The sequence below is a fragment of the Scyliorhinus canicula genome, chromosome 18 (assembly GCF_902713615.1).
Source record: "Scyliorhinus canicula chromosome 18, sScyCan1.1, whole genome shotgun sequence".
NCBI classification, from domain to species: domain Eukaryota; kingdom Metazoa; phylum Chordata; class Chondrichthyes; order Carcharhiniformes; family Scyliorhinidae; genus Scyliorhinus; species Scyliorhinus canicula.
Genome location: NC_052163.1, coordinates 60,186,039 through 60,200,769, shown reverse-complemented (window position 1 = coordinate 60,200,769; position 14,731 = coordinate 60,186,039). Strand labels below are relative to the sequence as shown.

The 14,731-nt window shown below is 42.3% G+C and overlaps 1 protein-coding gene across 2 annotated transcripts in view; it reads right to left on the bottom strand.

Annotated features, from left to right (window-relative positions):
* The window catches only part of LOC119952869 (myosin phosphatase Rho interacting protein), a 626,433-nt gene that overhangs the window by 88,680 nt on the left and 523,022 nt on the right, over positions 1-14,731 (bottom strand). For both annotated transcript variants that reach the window (XM_038776448.1, XM_038776447.1), the window contains exon 16: positions 1,025-4,765. In XM_038776448.1, the coding sequence (XP_038632376.1) occupies positions 1,025-4,765 (3,741 nt within the window). The remainder of the gene's footprint in view (positions 1-1,024; positions 4,766-14,731) is intronic.

The window sequence follows — 14,731 nt, the reverse complement described above, 5'->3', positions numbered from 1 at the left end:
AGAAAGAAAGAAAAAGGGAGATTCATATATTAGTGGCATAGCATCAAGACAAACAGCAAGGGGTAACAAAGCCACCAATTTGCATTACTAAGCAAGCTAGACTGTTAAGAGATGTTTTTAATCAAATGCAATTGAACCCACTGCTCTGAAAGCAATCATAAATCTAAAATATTTAACAAAATGCAACAATTCAAATGAAACAGAGTAAAACAAAATATGGGTACTAAAAAGGAAATTTGCCCTCTTAAAATAAGAATTAAAAAAAATTTTTTTTGGAAAATTTTCTTAAATTCGGTGTCTTTGTAAGAATTTGTAACGGTTTATACATTTTACTAAACCTAATAAAGCGCAAAATTTAGATTGGTGTGATCAAAGTAGTTTGCACGTAATGAATAAATTAATGCCAAGGGGCATATAAGAACAATAAGCTATAATTTTTCATTATGTTAGTAAAAAAAAATACACTAATCTTTTGATCTCAGGAGATACTCAGGGCAAATCGCAATAATGGATTTACTTGGACTTATCCTGTTTCTTCAATTACAGTGTACATTTATTTGTCTGGTAACTGAACTAGACATAATGAAGTTGAGTAACAGAAAAATGGGTTCGGCTGTATTTGAAAGGATTGCTTAAGAGCACACAATGAAACTTAAAGATATACACAAAGAGAAGAACTGGGCAAATTTCAGGTACAATTCAAATGCTTTCAGGCTGTTCATCAGTTGGGATTCAAGGTCAGGGATAGCTTTTACAATTATTTAAAGTACGAACTGTAACATGACTAGTTTCTTATTGGTCAGCAAATATTACACCTACAATATTGGTTTCTTTCTACCATTCCCCCAGAATTTGCAAAGATTACTCTGATTTTGCCCAGTTCAACAGTACATCATGCAATTCTATCTGCCATGCGGGTTCAGCGACAAAACAGAACACGAACATAAGCTAATTGCTGGCAGCAAGGTGTAATGCTACAAGCCAACATGCATTCACTAATCAGTATTATTAAACACATGGACACCTTGAGATTCTCCAAGTCCTTTTCATATTTCTCCCGCAGAGCTGTTGGGCCAACTTCAGTCTTATTTTTCATGGCATCTATCTGGGACTCCAGTTCTTGTATACGTTTTCTCAGCAAGGCCACAGAATGTGGCTCACTTGCTGTTTTTCTGTATTGATCAGTGGACCTCTGCAGATCACTTACAATGTCCAATTCTTTAGGATCTCTACATTCTTTCAAAGCTTCAATTTCTTGTGTGAGCTCTTCCTTTACCCGAGCACACCTTAGCTCTAGCTCTCTCTTCTCAGTTTTAAATTCTCCCCCTTGTCTCCTCAGCTCCTCAACATGCTTTTCCTTCAGGTTTTCCATGCAGACAGTCAATGAATCTATTTCCTTCACATTTTCTTCAGTTTTCATTCTCAATGTCTCTCCTGCCCTTGCTATCTCCCGTTTTAATTTCTCCACCTCTGCTTCATATGCTTCCCGCACTTCCCGCAGCTCTTTCTTATGCCTTGCAGCCATGTCCTGTAGTTCAATAGCTTTGTCCAGTGAGTCAATTGGCTCTCCCTCAATTTGAATATGTGTTGTTCCAGCACCAATGGCTGCTCGTGAAATTTCCAATTGTTTAAATTCCACAATCTCCCCCTTTAATTTCTTTAACTCTATATCCTGCTCTTGCTTTTGTTTTTTCAGCTCAGCTGCATGCTTGTTCTGCAATAAGACAATTGTGTTTGAGTGCTCCATCTCAAGAGCCTCCATTCTCAGCTGTATATCCCCATGTTGTGTGAGGTCATGTTTCAACTGAATCTTGGAGATTACATATGATAATTCAGCTTGCACTATTGCATCCTGAAGCAGGAAGGGCCAAACGTCTTTTGCATTTCTATGTCTGTTTAATGCAGGTATACAATTCATGCTGTGAACAAGCCTTCTGGCTAAGAGGCCCAGATTATCATCTGCACGTGACTGAATGGAGTGTGACATTTCCTTCAACACACCAGCATTTTTCCTAATTTGCTGTGCTAACTCTGTCCTAATACGAAGTTCAAAGTCCTGGTCAGCAGAAACAGATGTTGATGGTAATTGAAGGGATGGAGAACACAAGAGCAGTGATTCACCCTCATCATCATTATTCAGTTCAGTACCAATTTCCTCGATCAGACCACCTAACCTACAAGTACCATAAGCAGCTATAATGTTCCTGAGCATTTGTTCACGGTTTTGGTTTCTGTGATGCATCTTCATATATTGGGCTTTCAACTGTTGCATTTTTTCTTCTGAAACTTCCAATATATTATGGGCCCAGAACATTATTTCACCTTTGATTAAAGTACTGTTTGCCATCATATTCAGATAACTTTTCATGGGCTCATTCAATTGCTCTTTGACATCTGGAGTGTTGCTATCATTACTCATAGGGAAATTTGCCCAAAATTCTCCTTCAATTAATAACTTGTTGAGAACAGAATGTCCTATTTGAGTATTGACTTCTTCCAATGAAACCAAAGGTATGATAATACTCTCACTGTGTTTTCTAATTTCATCTAAAGTAATTTTTACACCAGAGTCTGATTTCTGCAACGAATCAGCAATATTGTTAAGTGCTGCTGCTTCAAGTGCCAACTTGTGAGCTAAATGTTTTAGCTTTTCCTCTTCTGTTAAAGAGTCTTTCACTAAAGATTCTTCACCAAAAAATGCTTTATTTTTTCTGGCTAGGTCTTCTTCCATATGTTGCAAGTATTGTACTGAACTTCCTAGTGCGTGTACTAATTCAGATACTTGTTTATGTTGTTCCACGTCCCATCCTTGAGCAAGTTGACCAGTTTTCTGTTGTATACCTTCTAAAACATGATGTAACTGAAGCAATTTAGCTTGCAGTACTTGGAATTCAGAGTTGGCAGCCTGCACTAGTATCTTCAGTTCGATATTTGAACTGGCAAGCTGCTCAGAGAGGGAACAGCTTAATGGTTGGTTTACTTTTCCCTCCTTTAAATGAACTCCAGGCTCTAATAATCCTGCATGACTTTTGAGAACACATGGCTGGTTTGCAGATGTTACTAAAGGACAAACAGTCTCCCCTTTAATGTTTTGCTCGGCTATCAATAGTTTAGTTTCAAGTGTGCACACAATTGCCAGGCATTTCTTCAGATCTGTAAAGTAACTATCTGCTACTGTTGTGCCACATGAACGTTCAGTATTCACAAAGGATGGCAGTCCTGAAAACCAATTTTCTGCACAGGTTTGTGCTACTGAAGCAGTCAGTGCTGTTAATTGGCTGTCCAAAAGTTGAAGCCTTGCCATTAATTCTTCAGAAAGCTGTGCAACAGAATTCATTGAGCTCTGGCCCTCTGGTGCAGACCAACTTGTTGCAGAATTAAGAATATTTTCAACTGCTGAACAACTTGGCAGTTTTTTTCTTGCTGCTTGTTCATTGTTTTCTCCTGAAATTTCTAGATCTGATTGGGGTTTGCTGTTTTGGGAAAGAAGTTCTTTATAATCATTTTTAGTTGCCTGCAGCTTTATCTCCTGTTCAGCTAATCTGGCTTCAGCATCTTCCAATTTGATCTGAAGTTCTTCTTTTTTCTCTATAAGCATATCAATGTCTGTCGGCACCTGCCAACCAAGGCCTTTAAGTGTAGCCTCCTTCAGCTGAAGTTTCTTCTCGGTCTCCTCTAAGCTGGTACCCAACGCTTCCAGCTTGATTAAAGCCTCATTGAAGTCCTCATTTTTCTTTTCAAGTTCTTGTTCATAGGATTCCTTTGCTGACACCATCTTAAAATTAGTTCTGTCCACTTCAATTTTTAGTCTATTAACCTCCTGAATAGCTTTTTCAAAATCTTCATTCAGATCTTGATATCCCTCTCGCTCCTTCATCAATTCTAACTTCAGCCCTTCAACTTCTCGATCAGCTTCTGTTAACTGATTAACTATTTCCTGATAACGCTGATTTAATTGTTCGTTCTCAGCTGACAAGGTGTCTATGTTATGGGTCAGTCTCTTCACTGACCCCTCGCTCATCTCAACATGTTCCTCCATTTGCCTCACCATTTCACTGCTTTTGAAAGAGATGGCTAGTTTTTCTTTCTGAGCTCTCTCTAACTGAGCTTCAAGAGTTTGCAGGCGAACTTCATATTCTTTAACCTTCTCTTCAGCTTCTTCTACATTGTGTGACAGGATCTTATTTTCTTTTTCATATTTCTCTTTCAGGTTCTCATACTGTTTCTGAAAACGCTCTTCATTCAGAATAACCCCTTGTTCACTGTTCCGCAACCGACTGCTAGCTTCTTCCAGATGCTCTTGCAGCCGCTTCACTTCTCGCTGATAATCATCCTGAAGAGCAATTTGTCTTTCCAAATCCCTAAAAGCTTGTGTCTTTTCAAGAAGTAGCCCTTCGACTTCTCTAAGCTTCTCTTCACTCTCTCGTAACTTGTTGCTAAACATACTTAGTTTTCTCTCATACTCATCCGCTTGCTCTTTATACTTTTGACGCTCAAGGTGCATATCACTTTGGGTTTTGGATAAAGATTGTTCATTAATGGTTACCTCCGATAAAGAAATGTCCAGTTTGGCTTGGAGGTTTTGCATTTTTGTCTCTTGCTGTCTCAGGAGCTCCTTGGCATCCTGATAGCTTTTTTTTAGGCTCTGAGCTTGTGCATTGACCCCCTCCTGTTTCTGCTGTTGAACTTCCAGCTCAGCTTGTAGATCCTGGTTCAACTTCTGTAGCTGTTGCCAGGCATTTGAACTTGTCAAAGGTGGCTCCAGCTTATAAAAAGGGGACCAGACAGTGGTTAACACAGATGCACAAGATTTTTGAATAAACTTTAATTTTTGCTTCTCAGTCCCATAATGGAGATTTAAAACAATTATTGGTTTGTAAATATATTTTTCTTCATGTAGATTTGAAAACTTCAGCATTATTCAAGGAACAAAACGCAAGTTTTCAGCACGTAAGGTAAATGGCCAAACTATTATCTATTAGTTGCAAAATTAAGCAAAGAAAATGCAAAGAGCATTCTGCACTCGAAGTCAGAATATGGTTAGTATCTTAGAAAGCATGCGTATGAAAAGTTAGCATTATTGGCCAGGAAGCAAGTACTATCAATGCATGGTTAGCACACAATGATCAACATACAGGCAGGGAATTTTTCTATCCATTCCTGAAATCTAGTGCTTTTAACCTGTGAATACTTAAAGCTACGAACAATCTTTCATGATAATAGCCCCGAGTTTGTGGCTTGGTCTGTTTAAACTTTCAAAACCTGAGCTTTAAACTTCCAAAACAATTGTTCTGCATGTCCATTTTCCATTGTGATACTATGTCATCACATATCAGCAATAATGGCAATGTCACTTCTGGATGCAGATACGTTGGAGTGCCAAAGTACAATAATTTAAAATATATTGCAAAGGAAATTATAAAAAAGTGATATTCCCTATCGTAATCTACTCATTTTGATGGTCGAAGAAAGTCAATTCATTTATTCTGATGTTCAACGTTAATTTTTGGTTAACCTAAGTGCACCCACACATCCTATGCATAATGTAGTGGTAGTAGTTTCCACTCCGGTAAATGCATGTTGGGAAAAGTGGAAATGGGTACAAAATTAATCAAAATGCTGAAATAAAATGATGCAAAACATCAGAATTAAAACTTATTTTTAAACTGTTGAATGTTACCTCCTATTAAACAACACGGTACATTAGCTCACTTACAATCCTTTGGCTTTCAGGTAAATGCTTTACTTGGGAATTGCTGCTCCTTCGGCTCAAAGCCAGTTTCAGTCCTCCACAATATTTCATGAAAAAAAAATGAATGAAAATCGCTTATTGTCACAAGTAGGCTTCAAATGAAGTTACTGTGAAAAGCCCCTAGTTGCCACATCCCGGCGCCTGTTCGTGGAGGCTGGTACGGGAATTGAACCATGCTGCTGGCCTGCCTTGGTTCAAAGCCAGCAATTTAGCCCTGTGCTAAACCAGCCCCTGGCTGGTTTTTGTACTCCTCGATAAACTTGCATTTTTGGAATTTATTTCGAAAAATTTGATTTCCAAAGTTATTACTTACATTTTATGTAAATTTTAATAGCTTTCTATACTGATTTGAATGGTTTCAGCATATTCAGATAATACATTAATTAATTCAACTGGAGGGCACAAGCACTTGTCAGGAAGACAGCTACAGTTTTAAAAGATATGGTGTGTAATTCATTCAAAGGATTTGGGTGCACCAGCCAAACCAGCATTTATTACTCATTCCCAATTACTTTCGGAAGATGGTGGTGAGCTGCCTTCTCGAACCACTAAAGTCTGTGATGTAGGTGCACCCACAGTACTATTAGGGAGGGAATTCACAAATTTTGATCCAGCAACAGTGAAACAATGGCAATCTATTTCCAAGGCAGGATGGTGAGTGGCTTGGAGGGGAACTTCCAGGTGGGGTGTTCCCATGGCTCTGGCTGCCCTTGTCCTCCTAGATGGCAGCTGTTTGGGTTTGAAGGTGCAGTCTAAGGGGCCTTGGTGAGCTCTTGTAGCACACCTTGTAGATAAGACACACTGCTGCCAATATTTATCAGCGGTGGAGGGAATGAATATTTGTAGATGAGGTGCCAATCAAGCAGGATGCGGTGTCCTGGATGATGTTGAGCTCCTGGAGTGTTGTTGGATCTGCACTCAACCAGGCAAGAGGAGAGCATTCCATCACTCTCCTGACTTGTGCCTTGCAGATGGCGGACAGGCTTTGGGGGAGTCAAGTGGTGAGTCACTACTCATTGCAGAATTTCTGTCTCTGACCTGCTCTTGTACCCACAGTATTTATAGATCGTCAAGTTCTGTTTCTGGTCAACGATAACCCCATGTTAACAGTGGGGGATTCATTAATGGTAGTACCATTGAATATCAAGGGGGATAGTTAGATTCTCTTTTGAGGGAAAAGGTCATTTCCTAGCACTTGACTTGTGTGGCATGAATATTATTTGTCACATGTCAGCCGAAGCCTGAATATTGTCCAGAGTTTATTGCATTTGGTCATGGACTGCTTCAATATCTGCGGAGCCACAGATGATGCTGAACATTGTGAAGTCAGTCATCAGAGAACATCCCAACTTCTGACCTAATGATAGAAGGAAGGTGACTAATGAAGCAGCTGAAGATGGTTGTGCCTAGGACACTAGAAACATACATAGAAAATAGAAGCAGGAGTAGACTATTTGGCCCTCCGAGCCTGTTCCGCCATTCATTATGATCATGGTTGATCATCAAATCCAATACCCTGATCCTACCTTTCCCCCATACCCCTTGATCGTATTAGCCCCAAGAGCTAGAACTATAGAAACTACCCGGAGTAACTCCTGCAGTGATTTCCTGGAACTAAGATGATAGATATGACTCCAAACAGTGGAGAGGCTTCCCTGATACCCATTTGGTTCTGTTTCTCAAGGCATCCTTGATGTCAGACTAGTCAATTGCTGACATGATATTAAGGGTCGTCATTCTGACCTCACTTCCGGAATTCAGCTATTTGTCTATGTTTGAACCAAGGCTGGAATGAGTTCAGGAACTGAGCGACCCTGGCATAAACCAAACGGAGTAGCTTTTTGCAAAGCAAATGCTGCTGATAGCACTGTTGTTGACTCCTTCCACAACTTTAACAAGGATCGTGAGTAGAATGATGGGCAGTATTGACTGGGTTGGACTAAGTACTGTATTGGAACAGCATGGCTTGGGGCTCAGCAAGTTCTGCAGCACAAATCTTCAGTACAAATTATTAGAGAATAAAGTGGGTAGCAGTTTAATGGTCAACGAGAAAAAGTTTGCTGAGTGGGGAAGCATCTTGTCAGGATAATAAAAAACCAATGCCATCAGCAGGGACAGATATAGTTGAGGTCGCTCATATTGATGAAATTGGCAAACCTGCATACAGCAAGGAGGTTGGTAGAATTTACGCGTTATAACAAAAACTTACATTTATATAGCACCGTTAACATATTGAAATGTCCCAAGGCACTTCATAGGAGCATTAGAAAACAATGTATGACATCGAGTTACATAAGGAAATATTAGGTCAGATAACTACAAACTTCATCAGAGTGACCAAGTTTTTTAAAATGTCTTAAAGGAGGCAAGCGAGGCATAGGCATGTAGGGAGGGAATTCCAGAGCTTGGGACCCAAGTACATAAAAGCACAGCCATGAATGGTGGAATTATTACCATTGGGAGTGCACAAGAGGCTAGAATTAGAAAGGTGTAGACATTGCTAAATTTGTAGGGTTGGAGGAGATTATACTGATAGTGAGGGGAAGGACAAGGAGGCATTTGAAAACAAGCATGAGTGTTTTAAAATCAAGATGTTGTTTAACGGAGAGCCAATTAGGCCAGTGAGCACAGGGGAATGGGACTTGTGAGTTAACACATGGGCAGCAGAGCTTTGGATAACCTTAAGTTCAGAGATGCCAGACAGAATAATCCATTGGAGGATTATTCAAAGAGGGTCTCAGCAGATGAGCTGAGATGGGGCAAAGCTGGGTCAAGGTGATGTTACAATGGTTGAAATAGGAAGCCTTAGAGATGGCGCAAATATGAGCAACATTAAGGCTAAGGAAGAGTTATATAATCTGGCTACCTGGCCTGAGTTTGGTACTGAGCACACAGTGGAGATCTAAGTTGAAATGCTAATTGAAGCAGACTGACCCATCAAGGAAGGAACCAAAAATGATTGTGATTCAGCTAGCTGTCTTAGAAAAACAAACACGGGAAAATAAAATCAAACTGCCTTTGTCACATCAAACTATTGTTTGAGTTTGGTACTGACATTGCAGAAAGTTGAGAGTTTGCAATACTGTAAACAGGGAAAGGTGCAGAGAAAGTCCACATTTCCAATGGATGTTAAAAATCTTACATTTGCATACACTTCTAGGCTTCTTCATTTGACTTGATTAGCACAAATTCGTCAAACATTGTCAAAGTATGGGGCAGCACGGTGGCACAGTGGGTAGCACTGCAACCACATGGCGTCAAGGTCCCAGGTTCGATGCCGGCTTTGGTCACAGTCCGTGTGGAGTTTGCACATTTCCCTGCGTTTGCGTGGGTTTCGCCCCCTCAACCCAAAGATGTGCAGGGTAGGTGGATTGGCCACGCTAAATTGCCCCTTAATTGGAAAAATGAATTGGGTACTCTAAATTAAAACGAAAACATTTTCAAAGTAGTTCAGTGCTGATCTATTCAACCATGCCTCCCCCTCTACATTATGACCTGTATCGTGTCAATACTAATGTATAGAAATAAATCCAGATTATCAATTTCATTGAAAGTTTGAGACTGTGAAGAATGCCATTCAACTTTGAATCAGGCTGCTTATAGTGACCATGGGATACAAATGGAGCTTCACTTTTCCCCATCCAGCTTACTGCTGCTTCCAATCTGCCCTTTTGCTGCTCAAATAATTACTGCCATCCCCAAATCACAACATGCCAACACAAAATATTAAAAAAAGGATAATTTTAACTTACTTCTTACTGAACATTAAAAAGTATTCAAATCACACTTCAAATTTATTTGTCTAATTTTTTAAACATTTAATCATCTATGGAATTCTTCTCATCCACATCAAATGTATAATAAATTATAAGTACTGAGTTTTTGACATTCAATTCAACTCTGTGCTCCATTACTTCCTTCACTATTGCTCAAATCAGTAAATATAAAGTTCCATCCTCACCAAACAAAATGAAAATAATTTACTCACTAAAGCTTTCTGACCCAAAAAATAATACATAATTAATTTCCTTCCACATAAATTATTTCATATGTTCACTCTGTCTACACAATTACAGAATTCACCCACCATCCAATGAAAAAAAGTACTGACTGTTGTTGGAAAATGCAGTGGAAGGCAAGGTTATAATGCCGTAACAATGTAAGAGGAGACAGTCTGACATGAGGTGTGAGGCATGGGTGGGGAGCGGATACCTGTGAACTGAAACTGAACATCTTCAGGAAAGATGGCCTTCTTATGGGATATGAAGGACTATTCAGAACTACCATACTGAATCCAGTGACTTCCCTTTTGAGGTTGCAGTTAAGATTGAGGCTTGTTATTAGGGGAGAATGAGGGGACTTCAAATGGCTTTCAGAGTTTGAATTGGAATTTAGGCACAACACTGGACAAATATTCCTTTAACCAACACTGAAGAGAACTTAAATTAAAAGAGAATAACATTTGAAAAGAAAACAATTGCAGCAAAAGGTCAGAATGAAGCGAAAAGCCAAAGACCTTACGGGATTGGGCAACATAAATCCAATGGCTAATGAATCAAGAAACGACTAAAGACACTGAATACTGCAAAGGCTATGGGCCCTGACAAAATATGTCGGCAATAGTACTGGAAACTTGTGCTCCAGAACTTTCCGCACCCCTAGCCAGGTTGTTCCAGTACAGTTACAGCACTAGCATTTACCCGGCAATGTTGAAAATTGTCCAGGTGTGTCCTGCACACAAGGAAAAGGACAAATCCAACCCAGCCAGGCAATTGCCATCCATCAGTCTACTCTCCATCATCTTCAAAGTGATGGAAGGAGTCATCAATGGTGCTATTAGGCGACACTTACTCAGCAATAACTTACTCACAGATGCAGTTTGGGTTCCACAAGGGTCACTCAGCTCCTGACCTCATTACAGCCTTGGTTCAAACATGGACAGAAGAGTTGAATACCAGAAGTGAGGTGAGAGTGACTGTCCTTGACATCAAGGCAGCATTTGACAGTACAGCATCAAGGAGCCCTAGCTAAACTGGAGTCAATGGGAATTAGGGGGAAAGCTTTCCTCTGGTTGAAGTCATACCTGGCACAAAGGAAGATGGTGGTTGGAGGTCAATCATCTCAGCTCAGGATATCACTGCAGGAGTTCCTCAGGGCAGTGTCCTAGGCCCAACCATCTTCAACTGCTTCATCACTGACCTTCCTTCCATATAAGGTCAGAAGTGCGGATGTTTGCAGATGATGCACAATGTTCAACACCATTCACGACTCCTCAAAAGCAGTTCATGTCCAAATGCAGCAAGACCTGGACAATATCCCAGCTTGGGCTGACAAGTGGCAAGTTACATTTGTACCACACAAGTGCCAGTCAATGACCATCTCCTACAAGAAAGGATCTAACCACCACCCTTTGACATTCAATGGCCACCACTGAATCCCCCATAATCAACATCCTGTGAGTTACCATTGATCAGAAACTGCACTGGATTAGCCATATTAATATTGTGGTTATCAGGGCAGGCCAAAGGTTAGGAATCCTCCTGCGAGTAACTCACCTCCTGAACCCCCCACAAAGCCTGTCCTCCATCTACAAGGCACAAGTCAGGAGTGTAATGGAATACCGTCCACTTGCCTGGATGGGTGCAGCTCCAACCACACTCAAGACACTCAACGCCGTCCAGGGCAAAGCAGCCGCTTGATTGCTTCCCTCTTCCACAAACATTCAAACCCTCCATCACTGCCGAACAATGGCAGCCATGTCTACCTATTATAAGATCCACTGCTGTAACTCACCAAGGTTCCTTGGACAGCACCTTCCAAACCAATCACCACTACCATCTCGAGGACAAGTGCAGTAGATACCTGGGAACCCCACCACCTGGAGGTTCCCCTCCAAACCACTAACCACCCTGATGTGGAAATATATCGTCGTTCCTTCACTGTCGCTGGGGCAATATCCTGGAACTCCCTCCCTAACAATAGTGGGTGTACCTACACCTCGGGGACTGCAGTGGTTCAAGAAGGCAGCTCACCACCACCTTCTGAAGGGCAACTAGGGATGGGCAATAAATGCTAGCCTAACCAGCGAAGCCCACATCCCATAAATGAATTATATTATATTCTCACTTTTAACAACAGAGTAATGGCACAATGCACGAAACAACATGAAATTGGATGGTTAGGTCAAACTTAAGCAACCAAACTACTTAAACACTGGAAAATAAAATATCAGTGTAATAATCTTAAAGATATAACTGAATAACAAAACTCAGTGCTATATGCCCAATCTGGACAAAATCGACTGATTTCCACATTGGTATTTAATCATTGACGCAAAATACAGTGATTGTGCAAAAAGATGGCAGGTGATGCAGGAAAGTTCAAATTATCCATTTTGGTGCAATGAATGGAAAAAAAAATTCTTAAAAAGATGAAAAATTAGTAAATGTTGGTATTCAGAGGGATTTGGAGGTCAATGTACACAAAACACAAAAAGATATCATTGTGATGCAGCAAGAAATAAGAAAGCCAATGCCAAGTTATCCTTTATTAGAAGGATAAGTCTTCCTGCAAATATATTGAGTCTTTGGTGAGACTACACCTGCAGTACCGTGACCTGTTTTGGCTTCTTTACTTACGGAGATCTGCAACAAAGGTGCAATGGATTGATTCCAAAGATGAAATGGCTGTCCTATAAAGAGACATTAAGTAGAATGGGTCTAGATTCGCTGGGGTTTATAAGAATGAAAGGTGATTTCATCAAAATGAATAAGATTCTTAGAGGGTTTGCCAGGGTAAATGCTGTTTCCTCCTGACTGTGAAACCTAGAACTAGGTGTCACATTCTCAGGATAAGGTATTGGCCATTTAGGATTGAGGAGAAATACAAACACATAAATTAGGAAGCAGGGACCATTTTGCCCTTTGATCCTGCTCCACCATTTGATAAGATCTTGGCCGATCCGATTGTGGCCTCAATTCTAGTTTCCTGTCTACCCCCTAATACGAACAAATGATTCAGGAGGAGTAAGCTATTTGCCTCAGAAGACTGTAGATGCCTACTCAATGAGTAAATTATAGACGGAGTTAGGTAGATACAATGAATAGATCAGGAAAAGAAGCAAAATGTGAAGAAACTGGTGTGGTGAATCACAGTAGCGTAATTCACACTGTATTATACATGTTGTACTATGTCTCTGTAAGCTCGGCACACTAGCAGTTGCGCTGCTCTGCCACTAGGGGGAGATGCACTGGGAGTGTACGGGAGTTTGTACTGGGCTCCACCCTTGGCTCCACCCACGTCTCCTCCCCCTAACCCGAAGTATAAAGGTTGATGCTGAGAGCCTGCCTGCCAGTTCATCTGGAGTTCACCTTGTCACAGGCAGGCTCTGTTGTAAGACGATTAAAACCACTGTTCACTTCTAACTACGTGTCACGTGAATTGATGGTCTCATCAATTTAATCATCTTAAGAAACAGTAAGGAATGACCATGGAATCAGCCCTCAAGCCTAATCGACTGGAACTTGACCCGCAGGATGCAGAGGTGAAAGAAATCTTTTCGCATTGGCTCCGATGTTTTAAGGCCTACCTGGCTGAAGCAAGCACCCCAGAAACGACGGAGGAGCAGAAACTCAGTCTACTGCACGCGAGGGTGAGCCATCGCATATCTACTCAGCTAAACTGTACCGGCTCATATTCAGAGGCCCTGGCCCTACTCAATAGAATATACGTGAGGCCTATCAATGAGGTCTATGCGCGCCACGTTTTTACTACTCGCCGCCAGCGCCCTACAGAATCGCTAGAAGAATTCCTCAGAGACTTAAAAGCCTTATCCCGGAATTGTAATTGTCAGGCTGTAACTGCTGCAGAACATAGAGAACTTGCTGTCCGCGATGTCTTTGTTGCAGGCCTTAGACCGAATTATGTGCGGCAGCGACTGCTGGAGAAGGGGGCCCTAAATTTAGAAGATACTGTTGAACTCGCTACAACTATGGAGGTCTCATTTCGTAGCCTCCCCTCGTTTCCTGCCGACTGCGCGACCCCGTCATGGGCCCCCGACCAGCGACTCCCCCAGGCCTGCGCCGCGCGGCCACCCAGCCACCATGCTGCCCCAGCCTGCCACTTTTGTCGCCAGCCCCAGCACCCACGGCAGCACTGCCTGGCCCGCACCTGCAGGCGAAAAGGCCACTACGCCAGAGTGTGCCTGGCAAGGAAGGCCCCAGCCCCTAAACCTCCAGCGGCACAAAGTAATCGCCCTCCGCACTCTCAGGCCCTGGAACGCAGCGGCCTATGCCCCGACTCCGCCCCCACCAGTCACGTGCGATCCATGGCTTGGCGGACCCCCACCACGCGGTCCACCACGGGCGACTCATGGGGCCGCCATCTTGGACGCCATCTTCCTTGCCGCCCGCCTCGTGCGATCCACAGGGGCGGCCATCTTGGGCCCCATCCTCTCCACACTCAGAAAATTCGATTGAAGACTGCGACCTCAGCGGGCACTCATCGCGGGGCCATCCCAGCGCAGCCGACCGAACCGCCAACTACCCGCAACTCAACGCAGTCACACTGGACCAATCGCGCCCAAAGCATCTCCACAACTCGATGGCAACGGTCAAAATCAACGGGTACAGTACACCGTGCCTTTTCGACTCCGGGAGCACCGAGAGCTTCGTACACCCAGATCTGGTAAGACGCTGTTCGCTCCCGTTTTCCCTGCACGGCAAACTATCTCCCTCGCTTCGGGTTCCCACTCTGCCCATATCCAAGGGCGCACCGTCGCAACTCTAACAATACAAGGCGCTAGCTACTCTAATTTCCAAGTATACGTCCTGCCCGAACTCTGCGCGCCACTCTTATTGGGACTCGACTTTCAATGCAATCTCAAGAGTCTCACCCTCAGCTTCGGCGGACCCCTACCCCCACTCACTATCCGCAGCCTAGCCACGCTGCGAATCTCCCCCCCGCCTCTCTTTGCCAACC